Consider the following 23,710-nt stretch of genomic DNA (forward strand, 5'->3'; position numbering starts at 1 on the left):
CCGGGGAGCAGTGTGTGGGGACGGTACCTTGCTCAAGGGGACCTCATTCTGTGATCCAGGTGCCGTGTTGAAGCTTCTTACTGGGTTAGTGGCGTGCACCCGAGTGCCCGAGCCCACATCACACATGCATCCAAAAATGGCATAAAAAGCAGCCGAGTTCAGTAACAAAGAAAAAAGGACATTTCTGTTCTACAGTTATGCTCTTTAACAGAGGCTGCTGTGTTCAGCCGGGCGGAGGGAGCTCCAGATGGTGGAGAGGTTGTTTTTTTGCGTCGCTCTCTTTTGACCCTCTTGGAGAGGATATGTGTTGCACAGCTGCGTTCGAGGCGCAGAGACGTTCGAGGCGCCATATTTGCAACTACGCCAGGTTGCTCCAGTCATGCAGTAATGATGTGCAGGCACTGAGAAAGCTGTCTTTCTCGGCATCTCTCGCTCTCATACTCACAAACATGGTGGTCTCCTCTTTCATCTCCATGCACGATGGATCAAAGCAGTGATTCGTATAGAAGAATCACAAGGAAATCATCGTGCACACATTGTAAGTGGAGTATCTAATAATATTGCCACCATACCTCAAGTTGTGGCAGTGGTGACCTGGCAGCTAAGGAACAGCCCAGCTGGAAATGAGTCGTTTTGCGGTGTGGAGAGTTCAGCCCAAGCTTGAACATGCGGGCTTGCTGTGAGGGCGAATGCTCTCGTGTTCACGTCTGTCTTTCTGTATCTGTTCTCACCAGTTGTGTCCTACGTAACAGCACGTCTGTCACAGTTGAAAGGACTTTATGAATGCTCCTCTCCTCATCCTCAGTTGAAGTTCGCTGGTGTCAGCTTGCTGCAGTGCAATTGATCTGGCAACTTTCAAGTTCACTGTTAGGACACAAATGTACTTTTTGCTCTGAACCTAAGCGTCTCTTCTCCCAGCTGGCACGCATTGAGCAGGAGTTGCGGGAGACCCTGCGGTCGGAGGAGGAGCGTCAGAAGATGGAAGAACAGCTGCGCCAGGAGGAGAACCGGCAGCGCTGGAAGAGCCTGTGCTACCTCAGCCTCAATCAGAGAACCACAAAGTACATCAGGCCCAACTCAGAGATGGTTAAGCATGCATGTCTGTCATGGATGTGAGGGAGCGGGAGAAGAAGAAAGCACATCTAGTGTATGACACATGATCTGTAGCTTGGGCTGAAAAACAGATTAATGACATGACACATGAGGTGTGCTTATATCACTTTTTCCACATTTTGTTATGTTACAGCCTCATTCCAAAATATATTATATTCAAAATAGATTATATTCCTCAGAATTCGAGACACAACAACCCATAATGACAACATGAAAAAAGTTTTCTTGAGGTTTTGGCAAATTTAATTAAAAAAAATAAAAAATGAGAACACACATGTACATAAGTATTCACAGCCTTTGGTAAGAAGCTCACAATTGAACTGTCTGTAGACCCCAGAGAGAGGATTGTCTCGCAGGACAAATCTGGGGAAGACATTTTTACAGGAAACTTTCTTCTGCTTTGAAGGTCCCAATGAGCACAGTGGCCTCTATCATACGAAGAGGTTCAAAAACCACAGGAGCTAGTCATCTAAACTAAGCAACCAGGGGAGAAGGGTCAGGGAGGTGACCAAGGTCCAGAGGTTCTAGAAGAGAACCTTCTAGAAGTTCAACCATCTCAGCAGCAATCCACCACTCAGATCTGTATGGTAGAGTGGTCAGTGGGCTGTTTCTCAGCAGCAGGATATGGGAGACAAGTCAGTGTAGAGGGAAAGATGACTGCAGCAATGTACAGAGACAACATGGATAAAAACAGCTGGACAACAACCCTACACACAGCCAAGATATCATAGCCCAGCCAGAGCCCAGACTTGAATCTGACTCTACATCTCTGGAGAGCTCTTAAAATGGCTGCGCACCAACGATTCCCATCCAACCTGATTAGATGTTCTGCAAAAAGAAATGGGCCAAACTTTCCAAAGATACTGTAGTTGTGCTTGAAGCTGTAATCACTGCCAAAAGCGTAAGAAAGTACTGAGTACTGAGCAAAAGGCTGTAAACACTTATGCACATGTGATTTCTCAGTTTTTTATTTTTAACAAATTTGCAAAAAACCTCAAGTAACCTTTTTTCACATTGTCGTTATGGGGTGTAGTGTATTTAATGAGTGAAGACAGTACACGACACACATGTCAAGGTAAAAGGTTCATACAGTGGCCAGTTTTTTTTCTTAGGCTTGTTAGTATACTGAATTCAACCTGAATCTCACCCTCATTAGACATCGCCCTTTTTTACTGAGTGTTATCCATTACATCAACCAGCAGGTTTTAATAGCAAGTAAAAGATGTAAAATAGTAGCTGTTTTAAAATTAAAATGAAAAATGTTAAACCGTTGATGTGTTAGTACACCAGTTTACTTCCAGTCTGACTCTAGATGAGATTTTGACTGAAACGTTGATGATTTGTTCTCTTTGGCAGGCCCTGGGTGACAAGCTATTACAAAAACATCCCGATGCACATCTACTGCCTCCCCATTAACTCGGTGCACAAGAACAGCAAGAAGAAAAGGAAGAAGAAGTCATGATGATGATGTGAAATTGAACTGTTTTTGATCACGTCAACAAGATGTTGGCTTGAAGATGTTCATAACCTTTCCTACTTGTTAAAGTTTCATCATTGAAAGGTGCCTTGCCAACAAATTTTTTAGGCATTTGATTTATGATGGCATTTAGTATGTTAGTTTCATAATTTATAATACGATAATAGGAAGAAGCCATAGAACCACCAGTGTTAATAAAGCACATCCAGCTCACTGAATGCAAAAGTTAAAGTGAAGTCATAGTGAACTTTATTGTCATATCACCATATACAAGAGATGAGATTGTAAGGCTTCGGGGATTCACAGTGTGAAAAAAGACACAATACAAAAACATGACAATGGACACTGTGCAACGACCCGCAGTATAGTGCAGGTCGAGACAAACCAGACAGACAAGTAGCAGCAATATAATAGTATAGCAGTGTATGGATATATTTAGTATATAGTATATAATATGATAATAATAATAGTATTAATAGTAATTAATGATACGATAGTATGATAATGGTAATATTAACACAGCAGCACAGTGTGAGAGATGATATGTTCAGTCAAATATGCAATCAGCTCATTCAGAAGGTATACTTAAAATGGATGTATAGGATGTTGTTTTGGGGACTGATTATTCTGTACATTTTCACAGTCAGTTCTATTTCTTCAGTTATCGAAAGAATGACCCGCTTTACCCCAAACGCAGACAGGATCAGAAGAAGAAGTACACAGTCTGACAGGGAGCATCATCATCACCTACCCAAGACTAAAGGCCTTGCCTGTCATCCCTGCTCTGTGAACACATTAATAAATCAATAAGGGCGGCCTTTACATGGGCTCACGCTGTGATGTCATTATCTGTGGTTCGGCACGCCACCTACGCCGAGAACTGTTAAGCACCATGCTTGTTATTTGGACAGGTACTAATGGTGTTCACGTTCGTGTGAAATCTCCTATTCGAAAAGAGAATGGCCATGCATTATGTACACACTGGCCGTTATTTGACACTGGAGATCCCACCCCTGTCTTCATTCAAACAAGCAGTGATGGTGTTTTTTCCCCATAAATTCACAGACATCGTATCTGGTAATGAGTGAAACTTTACACCCCTGGATGAAAAGGTACCGTATGGCTGAAACGATGAATGTGGTGTAAACTCAATACTTCAGTAATGTGGAGAAGGCAATCAAGTTGAAAGGTCGTGCCTCTGTCTGGCACCATGGTGGTACCTATAAAATAAATCAAGGGAATTATGTGTTTGCTCATAGATGCCTTTTATTTCACATTCTGAAAGCTGGCAAATGACTACGCTATACATGCGTACTAACTACTGTACAGACCATTTCAGAACGTGAGGAGAAAATCTGTTTAGTGCCTGGAAAATTAGTTCTGCACTTTAGCATTATGCTGTCTATATAGCTGGTTCATTAATTATTAATGATAAATGGACACTTGGAAACTTATCCAGCTTCGAATTTTGGTTCTTGTTTTTGACAAGCATCCGCAATTTTAATACTGTTCAGTATCATTTAAATGTTGTTCTGATTAAGTAATATTGAATTATACATGAAATGTCATGACTCCATTGTCATTTTGTGTACTGAAATCAGATTCAATATAAAACAACACATTTTGTTAAGTGCAAGTTGTCACAATGCATAAATACTTGTGATAATAATGGCTTCAAAATGGAATTATCCATTCCAAGTTAAAGCACGATGTGGTTACATTACATGGTTTTAGATGCATTTTCTCAGAAACTGCACTTACACGTCTAGAACTATTCTCCACAGATCTGTAATTATCACACTATTATACTTGTGAGGGTGGGAAGTAAATCATTATTTAAAAAAAAAGTGTTACAAAGTGTAACAATAACAACATACATATATTTATATGCCCATATACAAAGTTACAAGGCTCTATCATATTGTTGGCAGTAGTAGCTGCAGGGCCGCTGAGACCAATCAATTATTTAAGCAGATTCACAGCTTTGCACAGGAAGGCCCTGAAAGGTTTTAATGTCTCCTGTCAACCCGTCGCCCGGGTGGAGTAATTCTTCAATTCATCACAGACTATTACATGGAAACGTGATAAAGACCGGCTAAATTGGTTGTGATTCAACCTTTAATATGCAATTCTACATGTTTATTGCATGTAGGTGACATAAACTTGTGAAAATGCATGATCAATAATGGGTGAAGAGGTGTACTGCTTCTTGGAGCACGTGTGGCCCAACACGTGGACGTATGACAATAGATTTCATTACAAATTATGACGAAAAACCTTCCACTGATTGGATGGCCCCTTAATTTCACGGTGCCACAATTCGAATTGTTGTGCATAGGAATGTTCCAGTCAATAAGAATGATCAAGAATGATTGTTCAGAAAGTCTGAGGCTTGGGTTACAAGTGAAACAACATGGATTCCGCAATCCGAGCGTCTTTATGTGCAGACAATAACGTACAAAGTTTCACTCAGGAAGGTGATATATAAAAAAATGACTGCGAATATGAATTCCCAGGCTCTCCCGTGATACGTGGGGATCTAGTCGATGTCCACGGCGGAGGTCGAGGCGAGGTCAGAGGGTAAAGGCTGTTCACCCAGCATCCTCGACCGTGGAATACACAGCCATCTTGGATCTGCGGGGAGAAGAGAAATTAATGCGGTGAGTTTGATGCAGAAATTAACGCGGAAATATCCCTCTCGGCCAGCCGGGGACGGCGAGCGGGGCGAACGCGAGAGGCGGCGGTACGCGCCGGTGTCGGTTCGGCGGAGGTCGGTGCTGTCGGCGGCTTTTAATCGGAGCGGCGCCGCGACCGCCTGCAGTTTTTTTTTTTGTCTGAGGCTACAGCCATAATTCGAGAGGGACGGAGCAGGCCCACCCCGAGCAGCTCCGCTCCCCGGCGCTCCTCCGACGCCGCCGGCGGGAAATCTGCTGGAAAGCTCGAGCGGACGTGTGAAAAAAATCGGAAAGTGCGCGAATGAAACGGCGATAAATCGCTCCGTTCTTTTAGCACAAGCTAATTAGCTCCGGCAGCAGCCCGACTCGGTTCTGGCCGCCTCATTGTCCTGTTCCGGACCGCCTGGCAACGACGTGCGCTCGGCGTCGTGCAGATTTGGCCCTTGGCGCGTTCAAGCAGCATAAAAGCGCATTTATTTATTCGCCACATTTGCCCGCAGCACTCGCGAGTTTAGCCTAGCGGCTAGCTGGCCGCGGCCGGGTGCGCTGCTGGCTTCAAGCTAGCTGGCTAACCTGGATTAGCTTGTGTTGACATACAGAGACTCGCCGAGCCCGCTTTACTGCAAACGCGAGCCTGTTTCTTTATTTTATTATTATTTTTAGCTTGCGTTGGTGCTTTTGGTGGAGAGTTTAACCGGAGGATTGTGCCCTTTGTAAGTCGACGTTCCTGCACTTGCTCGGGTGGCATTTAACAAAGCAACAACAAAAAGAAAAGCATGCAAATGATGAAAATCGCACGTGTACAGGACGGACTAGCCGCCGTGCTGCATCGCACGCAGCAACGTGAAGCGACGCCGTCGTTTCCGTCTTTTATTACGAAGCTTGGATCGGGTACTTGTGCAGAAACGGCGGGAGTAGCTTTTAAACCAGTTCGCTGCTTCGATTACTCTGCCTCTGATCCAGTTGTTTCGAAGAGCCGAGCTGTAATTGTACAGGTACAGCGTTGGGAAATATGATTTATTCTTTTTCCTAAATTCCGTGATCGTTTGTTTGTTCTAGACTTGCATTTGTTCAACTAAAAACTGTGTGATTGTGGAGTGGATTAAGATTAAAAACAATAAATGCAATATGACCAATCCCATTTAATCGCTGTTCAACAAAGTGCCTGGGCTTTTACTGTTTGCATTTGTAAACCATTTACGTGTAAATAATATGTGTATTTCATGCAAAAAAACTCAATATTACACCTTCTTACATTTGAAAAATAAAAGTGCTTCACATCTGAAATCATTATAAAAAATACATATCGAATAAACAAACAAGTTGCATTTTTTTTAAGGACACGACCCCGTAATCAGAAGGTTGCCGGTTCAAATCCCAATCTGCCAAGGTGCCACTGAGCAAAGCACCGTCCCCACATGCTGCTCCCCCGGCGCCTGTCATGGCTGCACACTGGTCACCAAGGGTGATGGGATAAATGCAGAGAACAAATTTCACTGTGTGCTGTGCTGCTGTGTATCACATGTGACAATCACTTCACTTTTAAATTTAAAATCTGTAAATTCAATGTGGTGGCTGATTGTCCCATACAGAGGACACATTGCTCAGTGGCACCCCAGTGGTACCTTGGTGGATTCAAACCGGCAACCTTCTGATTACGGGGTTGCCGGTAACCCTGCGCAAGTCCCACCTCAGCAGGAAACCCGTGTAGTGGCCCAGAAGCTCGAAATTATACACAATTCTGCATTTTACAGCAGATTCCATGTTATTTATTGGATTCCGCGATTATGTCCCCGTTTTCAGCATCACAGAAATCATAGGGTCCCAGCGGTGTCGTTTCATCTTGTTTAGTTAGTGGTGTCCCCATTAAGTGTCAAATTTTTTCACTAAATAATGCAATTATAGGGGCAATTCTCTGGAACATTAAAAATATTCATACGGTGCACCACATTTTAACTGGCTATCATATGTTAAACTTGTGTAGCTTTTAGAGCGGTGAGACTGGTTTTGTGTCCCGTGCATCACATGGGAAGTTTTCAAGCTGATTGCACTGTTTTTATCATAACTTTATATTGAACTACCTAGTATTAAGGCCTCTCCCCTCCTTTAGAAGGAAGTTTAGGTACATTTTTTTTAATTTTGTTTTTTCTTGGGTGTAGGTGATTTATTCTATCATTTTATATTGGGAAGAGATGTTAAAAACTGTGATATGTGTTCTGGAAGAATTAATATGAACCATGTTGTGAGACCTCACCGGATCGGTACCTTTTTAGATTTTTGGTGTAAATTTGCTTCTGTGATGGCATTGTTGGGAGTCAAGCTTGTCCAGCATGTATACTTCCAGAGCCAAACTGACCTGGGTGCTCTGAAGTGCCAGATCAGGGTGTAACCACAACAGATAACGTGCATCTTGTTTGCGCACAGCATACACAAGATGATGAGTGCTTTTCCATTTGTCATGTTATGTGTTGTCTCATGTTCTCTTCATATGACTTTGCCTATGTTGTAAGTATACTTTCGCCCTGTCTGTTTTGTGGTTTCTACTTCATGCCCCATCCCTAATTGTTTCAGACTTCACACCTAATGTAAAAAAATCAATTTGTTGTCACTTAGATTCCTCACTTTTTATTGTAATGTGCCCCTGTTAATGATCCTGTCCAATACCCAGTCAAGCTCTCGTTATGTTTATCATTCATCTCTGAATGTTGTAGGAGGCCAGGTTCAACTCGTGCTTTTTCATGAAGCCTCTGTGGCTTCTTTCTATGAGTTCCCCTAGCTTGTCTATCGTCCTGCCGTGGCTAGAAATGGCGATGGGTGTAAAGAGTGCTTTGGTCATTCTGCTTCGCCGTTTAAAGAGCAGCATCTCATACTGTCGGGCCTGGAATTTGTCCCCTTATGACATCATAAGGGGAAAGGTTACCTCCTGTTCTCATGCTCCTTCCGCCCAGAGAATTTCCCGCCCCTCCCCTAAAACAGTAACTCCACCGACTGTCATGGCTTCCAAGCGTGTGATGCACTGCGGTTGCTCGGTGTTTGGATGTAAAAATGAGCACAAATGTTTTTTTTAGTTACGTCACACGTGACTCTGAAGAACCAATGTGTTCATTTTTCTTTTCTGGAAAAACGTCAACATGACGTCCTGTCTGCACCAAACATCTTGGTTGGTGAATGGTGTTGACGACGTAATATCCCGCCTCTCTCCTCCTCATTAGCATTTAAAGCTACAGACACCGAAACAATCTGATTGTGGGACTGGATCAAAGTGGCTGTAATTCTGCACCAAGGCTGAATTTTGGAAAGAGACGTCAGATACCGTATTAGGGGGACCAACAAGACCGATATAAAAGCCAAAAAAAAAAAAATCATAATAGGGGACCTTTAATAAATTGTATGCGCCGTTACGGTCACTGTACAAACATCAGTGATTTGGAGTCCTCTGTTGTGTGTGGGCTGGTTGTTGTTATTCTGCTTATTTGTCCTGGACAATTCATGTTCATGTGCAGTTCCATCTTTATCTCTCCCACCAAACACAGACACAGCCCGCTGTCTCTTGCCTCATTGCAGTTTGAAAGTTTACAAGATATTGTTAGAGGAGACGCTGGCCAGCTGTACTCCGAGCCCCCAATGTTGCTGCACCGATAATGGGGATGGATGTAGCGGTGATGGCCGATTTACCCTCCTAATGAGCCAGCCTGTCAGTCAAGTCAAGGTGTGAATGCAGGGTTCCAGCGCACATCTACTCTACTAATATTCCACTCAGAGGTCAAGGGAGTCAGGGACTTTCTGAAACTAGCTGATCTGAAACAATCTCTTTATGGCTGAGACATTCAACCTCATGGGTGGCATTCGACGTCTTTGACAAAGCATTCTTTTCAAGTACCTATGGTATACCTATATTAATGTGTACATTTTCCAGGTCCTATGCTGCACTGGCATTGCAGGAAGAAATGTGTGTAATATTCTCGTTTGAAAGACCTCCGTGCATTTTCCTATTGATACTTGTTTCTGGAACACCAAGGAACACCCACCATTGCCGAGGCACATGCAACGTCTGCTGCTTGTCTTTTTGACAAATTCCCCATACTTGTTCATATGGCGCCTAGCCTTGCCCTTTTTAATTAAAGGTATTCTGTGAGCTGTTAAGATGGTTGTTTAAGCTGTATGTGTGGGCGCCTTCCCGTATGGTGGAATATGGGTAGGTTTATTGTAACAGTCCAGATTAAGTGGCGGCTGGATTTTCATGCAGATGTTGTGGTATTGATGGTACGATCAGACTTCATGAGTTGGACTGACCTGTTTGTCTTAAATGAAGCGTAAGACTGTGGGTCAAATGCCGTTTTTTTTGCCGAAGTGAATCTGAGAAACAGATTTGTGCAGGACGGTTCTTTTGTGGTTGTGTGTGTGTGTATGGATGTCAGGATGTAGGCAACTAAAATCAAGATGTGTTTAGAGATCTGTAATGTGTGCGCACATTAATATTTACATCAAGTTATTATTTTATGAAAAAAATGTATATGTGCATGGTATCAACTGAATTTACTTTGCCTCACGTTTTGGGGTTTGTGCTGGGATTTAATTATTGTAAAATGTTAAGTTATAGTTAAGGTCTGCAGGATTATTGATGCAACATAAAGAAATTGGATATATATCTAGTGGAGGTGTGAACCTGCAGAGGTGTGAACCTCACAATTTGTTTCATTTCCGATTATCGATGCATCCCATAATTTTTCTACATTACTTCACATGATGTTACGGTCTCATTCACTCGCGTGGACATGGCAGGAAAATGGCTGGTTCAGACGTCCGCGGCGTCAGGGGAGCTGCAGCAAATCCAAAGCCGCTTTCAGAACGAATGCAGTTTGCACTTCGTCTTTAAAAACCTTCAAGTAATAGTATACCACAGGGAAGTTGTACGTGCTATTTGTACGAGCTGCTTCTGTACGTTTTACAGTAGCGGTGCACCTTTAAGGGACTTGCTCTGTCATCTACATGCCCATCCGATAAGAGGTCTTGTTGGTCCCTGCCGGTTTTTATGTCTGTTACACTCTCGGGTCAGAGCGGCTTTGGCAGGCACGACACATCAGTCGTGGCTATAGCCCTGTTCCCTCGGATTCCTTCTTGTCCGGAAGTCACAGTGGCGTCACGGTGAAGGCTGTTGTGGCAAAAATTGGCCATATGGTGCTTTGCCACAGCCCTCTGTATAATACCATCTAGTGTTGTACCCATTACCCTGGGCTTAAAGATGGATTCATATTATTTAAGGTGTATGCCCAGTTGACCATTGTGTTTCGTAGTCCAATATGAATTATGGGAAATAAACTTTATTCCTGTCCAGTGTGTGTGACTCTTGAAATTCACTGAATGTGATGGTTATTAAATAAATTTTCTCATTATTTTGCTAGTCTTCTTTGTAATAATGTGGGTATGGCACCTACGTTTCTTCTTACCTACAAATCATGTCTTTTGCTATTACTAGGTTATGTAAGAAGGAATTTCATAGTTCCCGCTGAGGTTAAACAGTATCCTGTTTCTGCATTTACCCTGCAAAGCGTCCATCGTATTGGTTGTAGTAGCCTGGTGGGTAAGACACTCGCCAATGAACAACAAGACCACCAAGTCCCAGGTTCAAACTCCACTTACCAGCATTGGGACCCTGAGTGAGACACTTAACTCGTGGTGTCTCCAGGGGGACTACTGATTATAAGTCACTCTGGATAAGGACGTCTGATGAATGCTGTAAATGTATGGCAAACGGGTACACTTTTGCATTCGATAATTCCAGTTACATTCTTTTAATTGTAACATTTAATAAATAGTTCCAGATTGGGCCAAAATAAACTGACATGATTAATTAATTAATTTTTTGGTGTGCTTTTCAAAGTAATGAAGATTTGAGCAGAGCTCCAGCCGCTGCTTTCAGTGTTCGACTTCAGAGGTCTTCCTCTTGCACGAAACGCAATCTCTCACCAGGGAGCTCTTTTTGTCCGGTGGGATGGAAGTGAGAGCCGTCCTCTCAGACGGCGGGCCTCTCGGTACATAGATAGGCTTGCGCTTGATTGTTGGTGTGCAACGTGAGAAGACTGACTTCACACTGTGGCTTCCCTCTCGGATGTCGACTTTCAGATGCGAAGGGTTTCTGGACTTCTTGCCTGGGAGCTGGGAGCCAGGAGCCACAGAACGTTCTAAATTCCACCCAGTCTATGATGAAGAGCCATCATGGACACCATTTCCTCATCCTCGGGATGTATTAGGTGGTAAAATGCCTATCATATATAATATGCATTCTGAGTTGCTTTTGCTTTACACAGAGTACAAGACATGTTGATTGCAAATAGAATAGTCTTAAATGATCCATGTGCGGTTATTTTGCTGAACACTTTTCTTTTGAAGAGTAGAATTAAGTGAAGTGATTGTGTCATTGTGAAACACTGCAGCACAGCACACGGTGACAAAACGAAACGTGTCCTCTGCTTTTAACCATTACCGTTGGTTCCGAATGGGCGACTGGTTTCAGACGGCGACATATCGGTTGGCAGTAAACAATACGCCACCGATTCACCCCCAAATGGGAATTTTGGTTTGCGACCTCACAACCTGGCTTAAATATGAGTAATATCAATTAGACACTAAAACACAAAAAAACAGAGAGCTGCGCAGAGAGGGAATTTAATGATGGCCCTTCTATTGCATGCCTTATTTTCTGCTTGTGATTGAATAAACTATTGAATATTTCTCGTATTGAAGCAAGAGCTCCTATCACCCCCCTCACCTGTATTCTCTATATTGTTCTTTTTTTTTTTTTTTTTTTGTCTTCTCCTCTCAATCCAGGGGTGACTTCTCGTCAGCCACATCTAGGTCATCCCTTATCTCTCACTCTCTGGCCCCACCCGCTAAGCCAGAAATCTGCCCAATCACAGCGCGACGTCCTGGCCTCTCCGCGGTCCGGGCGCGAGCCGACAGCTGGAGGGAGTTCGTTCGCGTGGGCGCTCTTGTCCACTCGCGGAGGGCAGCCGTATTTGGCCCCTGTCCGGCCACTCCTGCCCACAGGATTAGCCGTTACACAACCGATCACAAGAGTGCGTTTTATTCATACTACTGGCCTGGTGGATGCATCTGAATAATAAACATAATTTAACGCGTGTGTCTTATACCTTAATTAAGTGGGCTGTTAATGCCGGTCTGGCACCATGGATGCATAGAGAGGTTTAAACACCAGAGGAGCTTTGCTGTGCGCTTCACGGCTGACCTTTGAGTGGGCTGTAGCTGCGGGTTGTACATTTGGTAATTAATGCAGATGCATTTTGTAAATCTGCAAAGCAAAAACTTGAAGCAGTTTGTGGTCTGTGGTTTTCTTGTGTCATAGATGGGTTTTGTTTTGGTTTGCTAATATCTCTAACAAGTTATGAAACCATGTTGCTTATGAATAGGGTGTTAAATTCAAGTGTTATCTCTAAGAATAAAGAAAAATGCACCCCATCACATGATTGGTTTTGAATAGATGGTATTGAACGGTTTTGGTCATGTAGTAGCAATGCCAGTTAATGCCTGGTGAACTCTTGTTAAGTATATATTAGCCTCTTGGACGGACTGGTCCATCGCCAGGCTGGAGTGTTGGCTGGAGTTCCCATCAGCCGCGAGGGGCCGGAGCTGAGCCGGAGCAGCTGGTGTCCGCTGGGAAGGAGGGATTAGCCTGCTGCTGTGTACTGAGCATGCCCACGGGGGGCGCCGTTCTGTCTGTCTGGGAGGGGTCTTGGTGATGACACGGCACTTTCACAGCTACAGGCTTTGGTGCGCTCGAATCGAACTCAACTTGGTGCAGTTTGTTTCGTTCGGTGTGAACAAGGTAGACTCCATTCCAATCAAATCACGAACAAAGTAAGGTGTGAAAGAGCCCTTAGTACATAATGCAGCTATAATGTCACCCGATTACGTCGAATACCCTAAATACAGATTTTTACGAATACGCAATTGCAGTTTTGGCAGAATTGACCATCATACCAATCATTTGCGCATCACTGACTGTTGACGCATTCTGTGTCTGCAGCCGCGCTGCACAGATGGAAGGCTTGTCGGCACCCTTTTTGTTTTTTTGGTGTCTTGCCTGCAGCTGCTGCCTCTGCGGTTCTGCTGTTTGCTTCTGAAGGCCGTTTGTCTGCTCTTTTGTGGTTGAACGTCGGTTGAAAATCACCTGCACTTAATTGACCTGGTTTACGTCCTGTGGTAATATATTATGGCATATATATAATATGCCACTATTCGATAATGATTCAACAAGATAGTTGTAGTACCGTGAAACGTATCACTGTGTAATCCTCCACCTGTCCCAGGTTTCTGTGTATATTCCGAGGTTTAAGGGAGCTTTACGTGTTATATTGTAATTGTGTAGTTGTAATTGAGCAGTGCCTGAATGGCCTGTGAGTCAGTTTGACGTTTGTTCTACAGTTGTGGCCAAGAGTTGTATATACTCCAGAATGTCATGAAGAGTGAATGGCAAAGTCCCTTCTGCCATGCTGACTGAGCTAGAATAGCAGACTGGATGCAAGGAAACACGTGCAGTCATCACTGCGTTGCATAAAAAGGGCTTCACAGGCAATGCAGGTTGAATCAACCATTTATCAAAAACTTTAAGAAGAGATGTTCAAGTGTTGTGAAGAGGCCCAAGAAAACCCAGCCAGCGCCAGGATCGTCTCCTAAAGAGGATTCAGCTGCAGGATCGGGGTGCCACCAGTGCAGAGCTTGCGCAGGAATGGCAGCAGGCAGGTGTGAGTCCATCTACACGCACAGTGAGGTGAAGACTTGTGGAGGATGGCCTGGTGTTAAGAAGGGCAGCAAAGAAGCCACTTCTCTCCAAGAAAAACCTCAAGGACAGACTTCTGAGGACTGGGGTAAAGTCATTTTCTCTGATGAAGAAAAATGATTGTCCAGAGAAGAAAAGGTGGGCGCTACCATAAATCCTGTCTCTTACCAACAATAAAGCATCCTGAGAGTACTAACCAGAAGTGCAGACAAATAGGATCATTTTCAAGACTAGTGCATGTAAGATGTAATTTAAACTAGGCCTTAATTAAGAACTGGTGGTGGTGGTGCTCTTCTCATACAGTATGTATTGTACATGGTATATCTAATGCCCAAGAATTAATTGAATATTGTTCTGAAAGAAGCTGTATGTAGTCTCTGATGGCATATAACCTTTGTTTTTCTTTGATTAAATGGAAAAAAATGGAAATACACTTATATGATCGAATATACTTGATACATGCGGATCAAGCCGCGATCTGATGCAGTAAATGACTATATTATGAACTCTTATGTTACTGTTCAACAGACATCATGTACTTTGCTTTTGAGGTTCACTTGTCTGTTGCGTGAAAGAGGACATCTCCGCTCCCACCCATCCAGAAAACTCTCCTGGATCATTTTGTACAGTGGAGAGAAGGGAAAGCCCACATAATGTCAGAGACATTAACTGGAGAGGGAGGGGGACTACTTGCTTTCAAAGAAAAACTTGTGAAGTGCATTTGGAAGGAAAGGGAAAAATAACGCAAACGCACAATTCACAAATGCGGAGTTTTTTTTAATACATTGAACACAGACACCAAACATGAACACGCATAATATGAAAATTATGAATGACAGAAGGCAAAGATACATTTATACTATACATAGATATACACAATCAGGTGATCAGGAGAACAAGACAGAAAATTTCAAAATTCTGGTCTGGGAACCTAAGAACCAGTGGATCTAGAAATGCCAGGGTCGTGACTCTTTGTTCAGTTCTATTGTATTATTATATTGGTGTCATTTTATGCAATAAAAGGTCGAATTTAGCATTACTACAAATATTTAGAGGACATTTCAAGGGATCTATTTATATATTGAGTAATTATTGTGATATTATTTTTAAATCATATCACTGAGCCTGACTTCAAACCATTATTATTATTTTTTTTTATTATTATTATTTTCATTTATTTTTGCATGCTGTGGATTAAAATTGCTCCGGGGGACTGTCTCTGTAAATACTGATAGTTAATTGCTTTGGAACAGAGCATCTGCTAAATGTCGTAATTATAAATCTTTAATAGAATGTTACTCCAATCCCCCCCAAAAACAGATATTTCAGGTTTTAAAAGGCATATTTTGCTGCTGAACACAGAATTCTGTATTATTAAATAAAGGTCATTTTAATAATATTAAATTAAAACTGCAAACACACTTATTCCTCCACTGTTTATTCCTGATGTGAAACGCGGATAAACGGAGTACTTGCACCCATGTGATCCTGATACACGTAGGACAGTGGGGGAGCAGAAGATAATGTGAGATGAGGGCCATCTCAACATAAGTAAAGCAGTTGTGTAACTTACTCATATTACTCATTATTATTACTCATGGTAATAATTATTATTAATGATTATTACTTTTAATGCTTTTTTTTCTTTGTGGTTTCCTAGGAAACAGAGCAGTGTTGCTGCTGTATGATGTTAGCTTTGTACCTCTCTCCCATCAAGCTGGAGTGCCGTATTTGGCATAGATGGTCCTGTTAAAGTCAGTTACCACCTCAGTGGATAAAAGGCAGGAGATGAGTGAGCCCAGCCTCCCTATGTGGGAGGTTGTGACGTCAGGCGCACACGGTGCAGCCGGGTCTTGGTTGCAGAGATGTGGAGCTTGTGATCCTGATTTAACAGGCAGGTGAAAGATAATCACTCCTGACGTTCAGGTTTTAAACCATGTAGAAAAGGCAGAGGAATCAGTGCAGGTTGGTTCCTTGAGTTAAGCTCTCAAAGTATGATCATTGATGGTCTATTGTAAATAACATATAGTCAGTGTTAGTTGTGAAGATCAGATAACACCGATTTTAATAATTCATATCCCTAATTTGTAAAGAAGCCAGGTTTAGGATAATTATCTGATCAAAGACACTGCTCAGAAAAATAAATGGAACACAAACATAAGACATCCTAGATCTGAGTGAATGAACTATTCTTATTAAATACATAGTTGAGCATGCCTGGACATGCTCCTGATAAGGAGGCGGATGCTCTCCTGGGGGATCTCCTTTCCAGACCTGGACTAAAGCATCTGCCAACTCTACATTTGGTGAGCACATGGAGGGCTGTGCGGCCCCCCAAAGAAATGCCACCCCACACTATTACTGACCCGCTGCCAAACCGGTCATGCTGGAGGATGTTGCAGGCAGCAGAATGTTCTCCACGGCGTCCCCAGACTGTCACGTCTGTCACATGTACTTAGTGTGAACCTGCTTTCATCTGCGACGAGCACAGCGGTGAATTTACCAATCTTGGTGTTCTCTGGCAAATGCCAAATGTGCTGCACGGTGTTGGGCTGTAAGCACAACCCCCACCTGTGGAGGTCGGGCCCTCATATCTCACCCTCATGGAGGATGTATCTAACCGTTTCAGCAGACACATGCACATTTGTTGCCTGCTGGAGGTCATTTTGCAGGGCTCTGGCAGGGCTCCTCCTCTTCCTCCTTGCACAAAGGCGGAGGTGGCAGTCCTGCTGCTGGGTTGTTGCCCTCCTACGGCCTCCTCCACGTCTCCTGATGTACTGGCCGGTCTCCTGGTAGCGCCTCCATGCGCTCTACACTATGCTGACAGACACAGTAAACCTTGCTAGGGCTGCATGATTATGGCCAAAATGATAATCACACAATTTTTTTTATCAGTGTTGTAATCACGATTATTAATCAAAATAATGTATTATTAATTCGTAGGTAAAACACAACAGTTCACTTACCATTTAAACAAACAGTTAGTGAACAAGACTTTTAGATTTTTGGCGATAAAAACCAGCCTGTTAACCAGGCAGGTCACTATGAAAATCCTTCATTTCATTTTTTATATTTAATATGAAAGATGAACATCCATTTTCCTGCTTATTTGGAAAAAATAACTGTAGACAGGTCAGGTCCATAATCAGAGGCATTTTGTATAGATTTGTCAAGAACTGTAGACTATAAACTAACTATACAATATATAGAGGTGTCTCAACAGAAGCTGTGCCTTCTCTATGGGGTGGGGGTGGGAAGACAGATGCTCTGTTCTGTAACATGAATAGTTATTTGTCGAACACAAAATTTCATAACATACGAGATATACGAAAATAATTGTTATTGAAGCCATGCAAAGGTCCGGCTTGCTTGTCAGTGTTGCTTCCTAAGTGGACAGATTTCGGAGAAGTGTGATTGACTTGGAGTTTGACTTTGTGTTGTTTTAAGTGCTCCCTTTATTTTTTCACCACTGCATTTAGTCTCAATAATATATTGCAACTTATAGTTCTCTTAAAAATAAGATTTTTATATTTGACACTCCTTGACTTTTTTGATATTAAGTGTACTTATCTTGTATTTTGGTCTGGCAGCTGTGTATCCAGTACCATAAGTTCACTGAACAGACAAGAGTTGTTGAAGTTTTGGAGGAGAAGCGCCTGAGACGTCCGTGTGTGTTTGGGGAAGATAAGGTTCTTGTTCAGCAGTCTTGTCCGAGTGGCTATCAGCAGGTAGCCTTCATAACGGTGCTGTTCTTACCAAATCTTTTTATGCAAGGTTCTCTGTGCCCTCCTTACTTTGTGTCCTTAGGGATCACCCATCCTTAGACCTTTTTCATGAAACGATGTTGGGCCCGGGAAGAGGTGAGGAGCCCATGGGGCTGGTTTGATTAGGATGAGCAAATGGTGATGGCGAGCTTTTAAAACCCCTTTCCTTTCTCCCCCTGCAGGTGACAAACAGCATGTTTAGTGCTACAAGAAAGAAGTTTGTAGAGGGGGTCGAAAGCGACTACCCTGATGAAAGCATGTACTACGGCCAGCCATCGATGTTCCCACATCGATCGGAGAAAGACGTAAGTGTGCCAGCATGTTCAAAGTTGTCCCCGTCTCCCCAACGGGAGGCGGGTTTGTGGTGGCTCGGGCCGCACTGGTCCAGAACCACCCATGCTCTGGTCTGGAGTGTGGAGTTGGGCCATCGTGAAAGGCCTTATTTCAGGAACAAGGCAAATCTTTCAAATAAATTGAATATATTTATTTTTATGGCAAGTCCATCTATTAATCTATTAATCCAAATATTAAGTACTGATATAAAACACTTTATTGTTTTGTAACTCTTCTTGAAGGACCAGGCAGTTTTCTGCCTTTTATTGTTTCTTGTGAAATTTATTTTCAGATGCCACTTTTTCATGCTCATATTTTGTTTTTCAGCAGTAGGGCTACCTTCTTTTTAAAAAATGTGGTTGTGCAGCCTCAACTTTTATTTTATGGATTTTTATGGATTAAACTCCCATCACAATCCGGTTGGTAGGTCCAACTACTCCCAATGTTTAATTTTCAGGAATTTTTGGTATTCTTCTTTTTTCTTTTTTTTTTTCCCCTAACCTATTCAGTATTAAGGAACGAACCTGGAACTGTTTCACGTTGTTTCTCTGTGGTGTGTTCCAGCCCTTCCAACCTCCTACCTACCATTTCCAACCATTCTCTCAGCTTGTGTTGCGGAAATCTTTTTTATTGAAATTTTATTTGTCACATACACAGTCATACACAGTATGATATGCTTTAGCAACTGCTACAGACCACAGTATTGCAAATATAGCAAAGCATTTTGCATTGTGTGTGACGATCTGAACACTGGGTACCAAGGCAAGGCAGGTCGCCAAGTGACCTCCCACCCCATAATTCCAGGGGTCGTTTGCCCTGCAGATGATCCCATGGATAAGAACAATATTCCCTTTAGACTCTGGCCTGCAGTATTACAAATTATCCCATTTGTTTCCAAGATTGTACTAAGCGTCCTGGGATACCAGAACAAGAAGTTATTTAACCAGAAAGTCCCTGTTTAAAAGGTAACAACTGCAAGCAAAGTGAAAGTTGTGCTGAAGCAAACTTGCCCACTTCAGGAGCATTGAAAAGACGACCTTCCCTCTGGTGTGTGGGAAGGCGGTCGAAGGCGAAGGTGGGAGAACACGGAGCTGAAGCGAGTTCTCTCCTCCACGGTCGCACCTCCTACCCTTCATCAACAACGGCCTGTTCTCGCGGAAGGACTGCATAAACCAGAGCTTTGTGGGAGGCTGAGGAATGCCATGGCGCAAAGTGATGCCGCGCTTGCCGAACCCGGGCGTAGGATGGGAGGCGTCAGCTTGAGCGCTGGATGCATGGGGGCCTACAGCTGGCTGCGTGGCTTGCCGGTCCGCAACACTGTCAGAGTTGAATATCGTTGAACTTTGACCCCTGCGCATTGTGACGCGCAACCAATAGAAACACAGCATTGAAGCGGGTGCTCAAACCGAGGTTGATTTATAGCAATTAAATTCAACTGTACCCAGTTTACCCAAATAATGAGGCATAGTTATAAAAGGCTCGTGATGGTGGTGCATATTAATAGCGTTAGCCACGCCTACTTTTTGAGCCCACGACATGGAGCATTTTTTTTTTTTGTACTTTTTGATTGTAATTTTTTTTTTAGCTGTAATCCATGTGCCTTTTCTGAAACTAATAGCCTTTCAGCCTTTTAAGACCCATCTGAGATAAGCAGACAGGCACCACCGTACGTCCCTCAAGAGATTTCACAGCACTGAGCCAATATGAAAAAAGAGCTCTGAGATGGAGAGGGGTTTATCATCTTTGAGCCAAATTTGCGTCAGTGTGGCTGCTGCTGGCTGAATGCTGTCAGTTTGTGATAAATGATGCGTTACAGCAGTGAGCCAGAATCTGGGGATATGGACATGACCCATGAGGTGGCCAGTTTTTTTATTCAGTAAATATTATTTATTCATAAATAATACCAAAACAGTATGTAATATACTAGGGGTGTGTATTGGCAAGGATCTCATGAGACATGGGTCACAACATGATTATATGTCTGTATATTGTGATATTCTTCAGCTGATATACTGTGTGCGATCTGGGTGCCTCATATTACATTCATAAATTAACCAAAACAACTAAAATCAGAACTGAATTGTTAAGATTGAAAAGAAGATATTTAAGTGCCCAGTCAGTTAGCTAAGGTTGGTGTGGTGCTTGTAGAGCCAGCACCGTATTTTTGTATACAGAAATATTCATATTTGGTGTCTCTGTACCGATACAATATCACCACATAAAACATTGCGATATACTGCTGTATCAATATTTTCAATATACCTTTTCTTTCTGTTCGGAAGTGGAAGCTAAAGCAAGCAAGTGCACTGCGGTTACAAGTGTCTTACCGCTGACTGTGAAATTGAATTCTGAATTTAAATGAACAATAGATATCTACTAACATCATGAAAAACTCACAATATTAATTGTGATTTAATAAATTAACTTTTAAATGGTTGTATTTGCCTTTGGAACATAAAAATACTAGTAGCTTCTTTTTGCTGGTGTTAGCAGTTTTAAGCTGGTTTAATGAAAGAAATGTATTTTAATGTTTTCAGGCCAAAAAAAAAGGAGGCTCAACTGTACTTCTCTCACAATTGAGCCTGAACCCGTCCTGAACCGAAATACTTCCAATACTTCCTTTTCATGTGGAGCCGGCTAGACTGTTTGAAGGGTCAGAGGCCTTATGCCCTGACCCCGCCCCCGTCTTAATGAACGGACGCTAGCGAGTGTTAACCACAGCAGAATTTGTTTCATTTATTTATTTCTTTGTGTGCCTCTCGCACATGTTGGCTGAATAATTCATGTTGCTTTCATGCGCCACCACTGGGTGCACAGGCTATGCATGTTTAATGCAGGCCGTAAGTGGCCTGCGCTGTGCGTGGTTGTGCCCATGTGATGGGAAATGGGTGGAGGAAAGGCACGTCTACTGCAGCGCCCGAGCCGGCACACCGAGTCTTGGGGAGAGAACTTGTTTTTGGTTTGATGTTTGGTTTGTTCCTTTGTGCACTTGCAGCGTGGGACAGGAAATAATCTGTTTTTTACACTTTTTTTTTTTTTTTTTTTTTTTTTTTTTTTTTTTTTCCCTGTTCCAGCTCATGCTGCATACATGTAGTCCTCGCTGCTCTTGAACAGCTAGTTTATGGCAACACTGTTGGTTTTCATAGAACTATACAGCGGGTACGGAAAGTATTCAGACCCCCTTAAATTTTTCACTCTTTGTTACATTGCAGCCATTTGCTAAAATCAAGTTAAAAACACAAGAGTTGTTGACATTTTTGCAAATTTAGTAACAAAGAAAAATTGAAATATCACATGGTCCTAAGTATTCAGACCTTTTGCTCAGTATTCAGTAGAAGCACTCTTGATCTAATGCTGCCATGAGACTTTTTGGGAAAGATGCAGCAAGGATGAGATTTGCTCATCAAACCCGAAAATCTTATTTCTCACCATCTTGGAGTCCTTCAGTCCTTTTTGCTTAAAAAAAAAAAAAAAAAAACTCCATGCGGGCATGCTCCATGTGTTTTGCACTGAGGAGAGGCTTCCGTCTTTTTTTACTTTTCTCCCATCTCCCGACTGCATCTCTGGAGCATCTCCGCGACAGTGATCTTTGGGTTCTTCTCTACCTCTCTCACCAAGGCTCTTCTGGAGGCCACTGTGCTCTTAGGAATCTTTTTTCTAACCTTGGCCAGATCTGTGCCGTGCCACAATTCTGTCTCTGATCTCTACAGGCAGTTCCTTTGACCTCGTGATTCTCATTTGCTCTGACCTGCATTATGAGCTGTAAGGTTTTATATAGAGGGGTTTTATATCGATTCATCCCATAAATTTTCTACATTTTTTCAAATACAACTTAATGTCTCACACGCCTGTGTTTTCGCTTTAATGTGCTACAATTAGCAGAAAAACTCTCGCCGTTCACTCCGCGCTCCCCTTGTAATAGTCGTATATACTGGTAGTACTCCTTTAAATGCACACGGTACTATACTGTGGGCGGAGTTAGTCACCTGCCCCGGTCCTGATGCATATCAACTCTCCACCAAGCAGAGGAACTGAGCAGACTGGTCCAAGTGCCTGTGGTCCCTTTATTATTTCATTTTGTGTTACATTACACGTACCAAACGTCACTGCTTTTATGTCCCTGTCTCATGTTCGAGCGGTTACCGATATTTACCTGGGCATGGCTGTACTGAGGTGCTGTAAGCATAATAAATAGAGAGCGTGATGGACCTCCTTTCTCAGCATTCTTCACCAGAGTTTCCTCCACTACACACTGATCCAATCACAACCTGAAACCACAAATACCTGGTTCAGACATATGTGGCGTCAGGTGAGCGCAGATAATGTCATATTGTGATCTCTGAACATCCAGAGACTGTTAAGATCAACTTTTCCTCCATTCCCGGTTCATGTGTGTGTGTGTGTTTCGAAGTGGCAGAAAGAACACCTGCAATATGTCCAGCGCACGCTGCAACCACAAAATCACCAAGCAACATCTTTATGATATAATCGATTATGTTCTGCAATGCATCGATGCAGAATTGTCCACTTCTGCATCGCGCTGCATTGATTATACAAATATTTTCAACACCCCTATTTTAAATACATCTACCCATTAACTGTTCTGTAGAATGGCCATGTAAAACAAAAAACCAAAACCCAACTTTGTTCAGAAAATATCTCAAGCGATTATAACCTCTGTACATGAATAAAGCGTGTTGTTTCTCTTGTTTCTTCCAGATGCTGGCTTCTCCATCACCATCGTCATCGGGTCAATTGTCACAGCTTGGTGCAAGTTTATACGGGCAAAGTAAGGATGGTGTCTATTCATTAGTGCTGATTGGTTTTCATTGTCTCAGCAGGGGTGTTTTCAGGCTGCCTTGTCAGTCGTCATTAGCACCTTGCCCACACCTTCATAATATACTCTGACAAAGGTAGATATGGGAGCTTGGCAAAGGTCCTGTCCACCAGGCTTGTTGCACATTGTCCTACATAACTGCATCTCTGGAGGTGAAGGCAGGTGTGTGGGATGTTGCCATGGAAACCTTGTAGGAAGAGGTCTCCCTTGGTGACATCCTCCTTTGTTTTATACAAATGGTGTGTGTCCTGGTTATTACAATAATTCTGCACAAGTGGTATTATTTTGTGTTTTACTGTAGGTAGAATCTTTCATTCAGGTTTTTTTTTGTTGAATTTGTTAAGGGTACACCTTTCTAAAGGTCCCCTGACATGATTTAAATTTTTTTTTTTTCCTTTTGTATACATCTTATCTGAAGTCTCTTTCTGATATTCAGCCTTGGTGCAGAATTACAGCCACTTTTGATCAGTCGCACAATGAGATTTCCCAGGATGCACCATTTCGGTGTCTGTAGCTTTAAATGCTAATGAGGAGGAGAGAGGCCCCATCAACACCATTCACCAACAACAATAGCGCAGACAGGAAGTCATATCAGCATTTTTACAGAAAAAAAATGAACTCACTGGCTCCCGTGACTGGATGTAAAAATGTATTTTTTAGTTCACTGAACAACTGCAATGCTTTACACATTTGGAAGCCATGACGGTCGGTGGA

General features: G+C 42.7%; 1 protein-coding gene across 6 annotated transcripts in view; it reads left to right on the forward strand.

Annotated features, from left to right (window-relative positions):
- Nucleotides 1–5,103: 5,103 nt before the first annotated feature.
- The window catches only part of LOC114764751 (CCR4-NOT transcription complex subunit 2), a 29,171-nt gene continuing 10,564 nt past the window's right edge, over nt 5,104–23,710 (forward strand). For 3 of the 6 annotated variants that reach the window (XM_028954643.1, XM_028954644.1, XM_028954648.1), the window contains exons 1-3: nt 5,104–5,250; nt 18,009–18,131; nt 22,879–22,948. In XM_028954643.1, coding sequence (XP_028810476.1) covers nt 5,137–5,250; nt 18,009–18,131; nt 22,879–22,948 — 307 coding nt within the window. In that variant the 5' untranslated portion in view covers nt 5,104–5,136. Of the gene's footprint in view, nt 5,251–17,652; nt 17,752–17,773; nt 17,791–17,869; nt 17,923–18,008; nt 18,132–22,878; nt 22,949–23,710 lie in introns of those variants that run through there. The other 3 variants (XM_028954646.1, XM_028954645.1, XM_028954647.1) reach the window with 3 other exon arrangements.

Source organism: Denticeps clupeoides, chromosome 15 (genome assembly GCF_900700375.1).
Source record: "Denticeps clupeoides chromosome 15, fDenClu1.1, whole genome shotgun sequence".
Classification (NCBI taxonomy): Eukaryota; Metazoa; Chordata; class Actinopteri; order Clupeiformes; family Denticipitidae; genus Denticeps; species Denticeps clupeoides.